Source organism: Austrofundulus limnaeus, unplaced genomic scaffold (genome assembly GCF_001266775.1).
Source record: "Austrofundulus limnaeus strain Quisiro unplaced genomic scaffold, Austrofundulus_limnaeus-1.0 Scaffold930, whole genome shotgun sequence".
Taxonomy (NCBI): Eukaryota; Metazoa; Chordata; class Actinopteri; order Cyprinodontiformes; family Rivulidae; genus Austrofundulus; species Austrofundulus limnaeus.
In genome coordinates this window covers 23,969-31,977 of record NW_013953332.1, presented here as the reverse complement: position 1 = coordinate 31,977, position 8,009 = coordinate 23,969, and the positions used below count along the sequence as shown (strand labels likewise).

General features: G+C 41.5%; 1 protein-coding gene across 1 annotated transcript in view; it reads left to right on the top strand.

Annotated features, from left to right (window-relative positions):
* LOC106533365 (protein FAM83B) overlaps positions 1-5,492 on the top strand; it is a gene marked incomplete at its 3' end in the record, with an annotated part of 23,177 nt that extends 17,685 nt beyond the window's left edge. The window contains 2 exon segments of the mRNA XM_014029632.1: positions 669-833; positions 5,368-5,492. Of these exon segments, the coding sequence (XP_013885086.1) occupies positions 669-833; positions 5,368-5,492 (290 nt within the window).
* Between the last annotated feature and the right edge of the window lie 2,517 nt (positions 5,493-8,009).

Here is an 8,009-nt window from a genome sequence, read left to right as displayed (position 1 = left end):
CCACGGGGTCGAGAAACAAACATGTGTGTGTGTGTGGGGGGGGGGATGACTGTAGTGTAGCTCTTTGGGGTCCCTATGGGGCTTGATAAAGCGCTATATAAGTTTAGTATTTTTCCCATGTTTGTAGTTAAATCAGGGGATTCTGATGTTATCAGTCCATGAAATGGACGTTATTAGGTGTTATCAGTCCCATTCAATGGTTTCAGAGGGTCCCTACTGTGCCTTCTAGGCTTCAGGCTGTCCCGACAGTGCCCCCTAGTGGGTTAATATATCAACGACAATGAATGTGTAAATAACCAAAAGATATTGTAACAAATTATTTGTGCCCATGTCGACCCCTGGTCTCCTGCTCTCTGGTCTGAGACTCTACCCATTGCCCTGTTGGACGGCCACAATATACAACTGTTGGAGGGCGGGTCTTTGGCGCTAACCATGTCATCTGCTTTAAAGTTAACCTTAGTGGATTTATGCCTCATATTAACCATTTTTTATTTCTCATATTAACCATTTTTTATGCCTCATGTTAACCAGCTGACAATCAGAAGCCATTCTATGGGACTGATAACAACTAATAACGTCCATTTCATGGATGATAACATCCGAAGTGGGTGGTTAAATGAGCATTGTGCGCTGTGGGTTTATGTTCACATGTGTAATATTTGTCGTAGGTTATTGCCATAGCAATGGATGTCTTCACCGATGTGGACCTTTTTCTGGGGATCATGTGTGCGGCACAGAGAGGAGTGGCTGTCTACATCCTGCTGGATGAGTCCCATGTCAACAGCTTCCTCCACATGGCTCACAAGCTGGGTGTTAACCTGCATGACACAAAGGTGAAACAACATGTTTGGTTGACACTATGTTTTCAGACCATTCTATGGTTTAATTAGTTGAACAAAATAACAATGTATACATTTTTTGAAATGATGTGTAAAAAAAGGCCACAAAAAAACATTTGCCTTTACTGTAGGAATCTAAGAACTTCATGAAATCAGCCCAAAAAACCCTCCTAATGAACACAATGAAGCAAGCAACTTGGGTAGGAAACTCCCAACTTTTTAAAAAACAAAAACTCAATGTTTGTACTCATCACTTGGAAAATGTATATATATATATATATTTTGCTAACATGGATTTGCTCAGGGACAGGAAAATTCCCTGAGCTGTTGGCTTGAAGTAACTGAGCAGTTTATTTGTATAGCACAGTACTAATGTCTGAAAATAAGCTGCTTTAAAGTCAAACATAAAGTAAATCTGACATAATGCAGCTACTCACTAAAATTTATTTGTTTTACTTTTAATAATATTTCTGTATTTATAACAGATTTAGTCAGTCATACACTTAGTTCTTATCAGTGTTTGAAAGAGGACGTGTTAAAACTCTGTTTAGTCAAAGTTAAACATGAAACATCAAAGTTCATTATAACTGGCCCTTCAGGGCCACCATAACTCTCTGTGGCCCTCGGTGAAAATGAGTTTGACAGCACTGATCTAATTAATCGTGCACAGTTACAGGCTACATTCATCTTGTAAGAGATGCTAAACTGAATATACAGCAACCCTCTGGCCTTTAAAAGAAATGGAGAACTCTGCATTTTTTCCTGTCTCACAGGAAGTTTTGCCTGTGGCGTGTCCCTTTCTATTGGATGAAGGTTAACATTTCCTCCACACCCTCATCGAAACATTTAAGCATTTTATTTTCCACTTCTTCCCTGCTGCCTTTCTACCAGTTGTTATCACAGAAAGACACCTGAAGTGTCTGGTTTTTCCTGTTAAACAGCTGATGTTTGTGCGGTACAACCAACGACTGAGGAGGACACACACACTGTGTGATCTGTGGGAAAAGGAACAGACAGCAGCCTGAAATATCAACATCGTAAAACCTCAGACACATGTTCAGTCATGAGAACTATCTGAACAGTTGTTTACATCCTTTTGTTCGTGTGACTAGTAGCAATGGAAATAAAAAAACAGAAAAATGTGGACATAGTGCACATACTTAAAAAAACAAGTGCACTTATATCAGAACTTGGAAAGAAATTTATTAAATATACGTATTAGATTGTGGTTAAGTATAATGTGAGGATCTGTTGTCTTGTATCTTGAACTCGGTCTCCCTCTGGTGTTCGTCCTGTTTTATATTCTCATTTTATTCCTCAGTCTGGTTTCCCTTCGTGAGTGCCTGTTAGTTGTATTTTTGCAGCCACGTCGGCTCTTACATTTAATAAATTTCATGGTTACTCTCTGAGCCTGCCTGCATTCTGGGTCCAACGTCACCTGAAATGTTGTCAGGATGATCAGACCAAACGAGGACCTAGCTGATGGATAAACCAAGGCTTTCTGAATCACTATGAAGCAATTGTGCTGAAATGACTCAGTTCAAATTTTTTATCTACCACTCCTGATCTAAACCTTAAGACCAGTGAAAAAAGTGCAAGAATTTGCATTTTACATTATTGGATCTTAAGAAGGTTCTAAGTAGAGCTTCACAATGTTAAAAGAAGAAATCAGTGCAAGAGACAAGAACTTTTGAGCAGGAATTTTCTGAAAACTGCATTTACACTCAAACATGATTTTTTTCAGCTGATCAAAAGTTTAAGACCATAGTCTTTAAAAGCCAAAAGCTGTGCAAAAATCTGGATTCATGTCATTTTCTGTCAAGTCTTTACACTGTCAAGACCTCCTGATGGCAAAAGTAAAAAAGCTCACTGACTTTGAACGTGGTAGGATTGTTGAGCTGCATAAGCAAGGCCTCTCACAACGTGCCATCGCTGCTGAAGTTGGACGCAGTAAGACAGTCATTTTGCATTTTTTAAATGATCCTGAGGGTTATGGAACAAAAAAGTCAAGTGGTAGACCCAAAAAAATTTCACCAGCTCTGAGCCACAGGATCCGATTGGCTGTCTGTCAAGACACGGGACGATCCTCTACCCAAATTAAGGCCATTACTGGTGCTGACTGCAGCCCAGTAACCATCAGACCATCTGTGAGAGAAGGGCTTCAGAAACAAAAAACVTCTTCAAAGGCCACGTCTTCTTCAACGCCACAAAACTGCCCGTTTGGACTTTGCAAGGGTGCACCAAACATGGGACATTGAAAGGTGGAAGAAAGTTGTCTTCTCTGATGAGAAAAAATTTAACCTTGGTGGTCCTGATGGCTTCCAACGTTACTGGCATGACAAGGAGATCCCACCTGAGATGTTTTCTACACGGCACAGTGGTGGGGCCGCCATCATGATTTGGGGTGCGTTTTCCTTCAATGGAACAATGGAGCTTCAGGTTGTGCAGGGGCGTCAAACAGCAGCTGGCTATGTGGAGATGTTGCAGCGGGCATCCCTCATGACTGAGGGTCCTCGTCTGTGTGGTAATGATTGGGTTTTTCAACAGGACAATGCTGCAGTTCACAATGCCCGCCTGACAAAGGAGTTCTTCCAAGAGAAGAACATCACTCTTTTGGACCATCCTGCATGTTCCCCGGATCTAAACCCAACTGAGAACATTTGGGGATGGATGGCAAGGGAAGTTTACAAAAATGGACATCAGTTCCAGACAGTGGATGGCCTTCGTGAAGCCATCTTCAACACTTGGAGCAACGTTCCCACTAGCCTCCTGGAAACACTGGCATCAAGCCTAAACCATTGTTTGAAGTCATCAACAAGAATGGTGGAGCTGCTCATTACTGAGTCATTTTTTTGACTCTTTGATTTCTGTTTTGGGGGTTTTCAGGTTTTTTTTTTGAGCTATGGTCTTAAACTTTTGATCAGCTGAAAAAGTCATGTTTGAGTGTAAATGCAGTTTTCAGAAAATTCCCTGCTCAAAAGTTCTTGTCTCTTGCACTGATTTCTTCTTTTAACATTGTGAAGCTCTACTTAGAACCTTCTTAAGATCCAATAGTGCAAAATGCAAATTCTTGCACTTTTTTGACTGGTTTTAAGATTTTGATCAGGAGTGTATTTAAGTGTTGCTCTATCTGCTGGTCAAGCTTTAATATTACAGCTATATGAAACAAAGGACAAGCTATTAGCCTCAGTTCTGTATGTTAAAGCTTCTACATGCTATGCATCTTTAAAGTTTTACTGTTTTCTTTTAAGAACAATAATAAAATATGGCTGTGCCATCATAAAATACTGCATGTGATGAAGATGGGTGCTTCTCTGTGAAGCAGCTCTGATCCTATTTATATAAACCTGAAGCTTATTGTTGATAATTATTGGTTTGATATATAAATAAAGTTTAGTAATTATCTGTATTGTTTTTAATTAATCATTGGATTTTGGTACAGTTACAGGGGGAGGTTTGAAGACTCTTTCATGTGGCAGCACCTCTAAAAAACACAGCTTTACATGAATCAGGTCCTTTACAAAAGTCTTGAGTTGAAACAGTTGAACACCGGAGTGACGTAACGAGGCCTCGTTCGGAGGAGTCACATGATTATGAGCGTGCTGAACAGCGCTCAAAACATTATCTCACAACACTTCTGCATCATTTGCTTGAAACTCGAAGTGTTGAGTGGAACACAGGGATGTCCCGATCCAGATGTTTTGCTCCCGATACAATCTGATTTTTTCAATGATTAGTCTTTCCAGTACTGATCAGATACCAATCCGATAGCTTTATTTCTTTATTTCTTTCCAAACGACAAGGTTGGTAGTATTAAAGCGAGCCCTGCTGTTCCCACCACCAGAAACATCCAGTTTGCAGATTTTGCAAGATGCAGTTTCAGCATCATTGTTTTCCAGTGAAAAGTGTTCCCACACTGTGGACATGGTTGTGTACTTGTGTGTGTTGACTTCTTAACGGCAGTTGTAAAGCATGACGATGCCGAAAACTGGATCGGCCCAATCACGACAATCTGATTCTACCCGACTTTCAAAAAATGGCCATATCTGCCACAGATATCTGATCGGGACATCCCTACTGTGACATCACTACCTAGCAGGCATCTGCCTTTTTGAGGATTTCGCCCCGAAGAGGCCCTCAAAGTCTGGAAGAAGACCCCTTTATTGACGCGGGCGATGCCTCCGTCAACGGGTTTGTGGCCACAGAGGATTTTGTGAGTCTGTTCTACCAGCACCCGCAGCTGCAATGAACTGTTCGAGCAAGCACCATGAGACCGTAGGCTTCTCTGGGCAACACCCCCCCCCCCCACAAATAAATAAATGAATGAATAAATAAATAAGTGAATAAATGTTGGTCAGAAAGTGACCTGGTGTAGTGCAGGGCAGAAACAGTTATCTCCCTTCTGTTTCTCTCCTAACTCCCTACAAAGTGGTGTAGTATAGCTTGTTAGTGTTGTGTAGTATAGCTTGTTAGTGTTGTGTAGTATTCTTTCATGGATGTCTGTGACTGAGTGTCTTTTTTTCTACAGAACGTTTGTGTTCGGACAGTTCGTGGGCCACAGTATCAGTGTCGGTCAGGGATGAAATTTCATGGAAGTTTAGAACAAAAGTTTATTCTGGTTGACTGCCAGACGGTCCTGTACGGAACCTACAGGTGAGTTTCTTCCATCTTTACTCACGCAGATGCTATCAATGATTTTTTAATGTATTTTAACTTTGTATGTTAAACTACCTTATTTTTTTGTGTATAATACGATCTTGTGTATAATACGAACCCCCCTCATTTTGAGCTTAAAAAGCCTAAAAAATTAAATCCTCAAGTTACCTCTAATTTCATACAAACCAAGATTTTTCAGCCTTTGCAGTCTTTATACACATCAAATGTAAAATGATCATTTGACTGTTGATTTCAATTTAACATATGTACTAAAAGGTATAGGTACTGTATTTGTGAGGAATACACAGACATACAGAGCTTACAACCTTATTTTGTGCCTGTCTTTCTCACTGGACAAAAATTGCATTTAAACCAGCTGACATTAACAACGTTGCAATGCCCCCCCCCCCCCCACCTCCCCCAAATTTGGCAAGATGTAGAGGAGGGACTGCAAAAGTAGCTCTCGAGTTGATCTTGCGTTATTTAAATTAAAATGAATACATGTCCTAAAATTCTTGGAGAGGCGAGTGGTCTCGTTGGGGGGTAATGGTAGGGAAACACTGGACTGTATTTGGCAGTGGCAATTCTAACTTGAACTCAGCACCCCTGAGAATAAAGAAAGTATCATTACTATTTTGTAAGGATCTTTGGTTCTCAAACCTTAAATTCACCAAAACATTGAATAAATTTGAAACTAGAAGCATTTGTAGAGCGCACAGTCAGTCATGCAGTAATCTGTATCCGGTGTGGTTAACACTCAAACATCTGAGTTTTCTCTGGACATGAGTGCATCACAGATGCACCGTAGCTCCAGTCTCATCAGCTGCTCCACATTGGTCAGAACAAAACTTTAGGAGCAGAACCACAATAGATAAATGTAAACTCCAGTTGAAGTCGCTGGAAAACAAAGAAACGGTGGTCTGGCTGAAGCCTGGTGACAGTCAGGGAGGTGGAGGTTTTCCATGGTTTGGGGAAAAAAAAGCCTAATGCTGTGCTAACAGCTGTTTAGCTGCTGTGGGATACTTTAGTTCATCATCCTTGATTGATTGATTGATTGATTGATTGATTGATTGATTGATTGATTGATTGATTGATTGATTGATTATGCCTTTATTGTCATTGTACAGAGCACAATCAAATTACATTAAAGAACACCCCTTCAAGAAGACACACATGATAAAACATGGGGGAACATGTGATCAGGTCATGCGGCAACCAGCAGGGGTCGCGCTACCTTTAAAAAGAAAAATGAAAAAAATCCACAGAAGGGTAGATGAGGGAAAAAAACATCATATTCATCCATCCATTTTCTGTACACACTTATTCCTTTCAGGGTCACTGGTGCACATATCCAGCAGTCACAGTGCGAGGGGCGGGGTACACCCTGGACAGGTCGCAAGTCCATCACAGGGCCACACATAGAGACAAACGAGACAAACAACCATTCACTCTCTCACACCTAGGGACTATTTAGAGTTATCAATTAACCTAACAGTCATGTTTTTGGTCTGTGGGAGGAAGCCGGAGTACCCGGAGAGAACCCACGCATGCCCAGAGAACATGCAAACTCTACCCAGAAAAGTCCCCGAGCCATGATTTGATCCGACAACCTTCTTGCTGAGTGGCATCAGCTCTACCAACTGAGCCACCGTGGCGGCACACTGGTGAGAGAGTGAATGGTTGTTAGTCTTTTTTGTCTCTATGTGTGGTCCTGTGATGGACTTGAGACCTGTCCAGGGTGTACCCCACCCCTCATACTGTGACTGCTGGATATGGACACAAGTGACCCCCACGACCCTGAAAGGAATAAATGTGTACAGAAATGAAAACATCATATTAAATCAACGAAATATGATACACTATGGTGTTTATGGAAAAAAAACTCAACAAGCAAGAGCACATTTATTAGCCAGAGGAGTAAGTGAGTTTAGAGGGAACGAGTCCAAAGAACCCAGCCTCCTAAAATAAAAACCCGTAGTTCAGAATATTGGTGTTGAATTGTTCATTCTGTGCAGCTCCTTGTTGACCTTCAGCAGATCAGATTAGACGAAGCGAGAGGGAGGAGAGGTGTGGGAGGAGCCACAAGTCGACGTAAACACCCCGGAGAAATTAGATCTACAGTCTTCAAGGTCACATAGTTGTGGGGTGGGGGGGAACAAATCTGTAATCAGTTGTTTGGGAACAGAGGAAATGTTTTCGGTCAGGCAGACAATAATAATTTTCCATCTGCCTTAATTATTCTTGATAGGGAGGAACGTTGGTTTGAGAGAGGAGTAAAAGAAGCCATTTTTGTGAAGAAAGACCGTCCATCATTAAACAGAGGTGGAGGCCTGTTGTCCCCCCCCACAGTGCTGCCATTGGCAGTATCACTCCACCCCCTGTTAACAGTAGGTGTTAATTAGGTGTGAACGATAGCCATGTGATGTGAGTATCATGATACTCACCAGGTGACTGCAGTCACCTCCAGGTGACTGCAGTCACCTGGAGGCAGGACTCAAAAGCCTGAATTTTGCC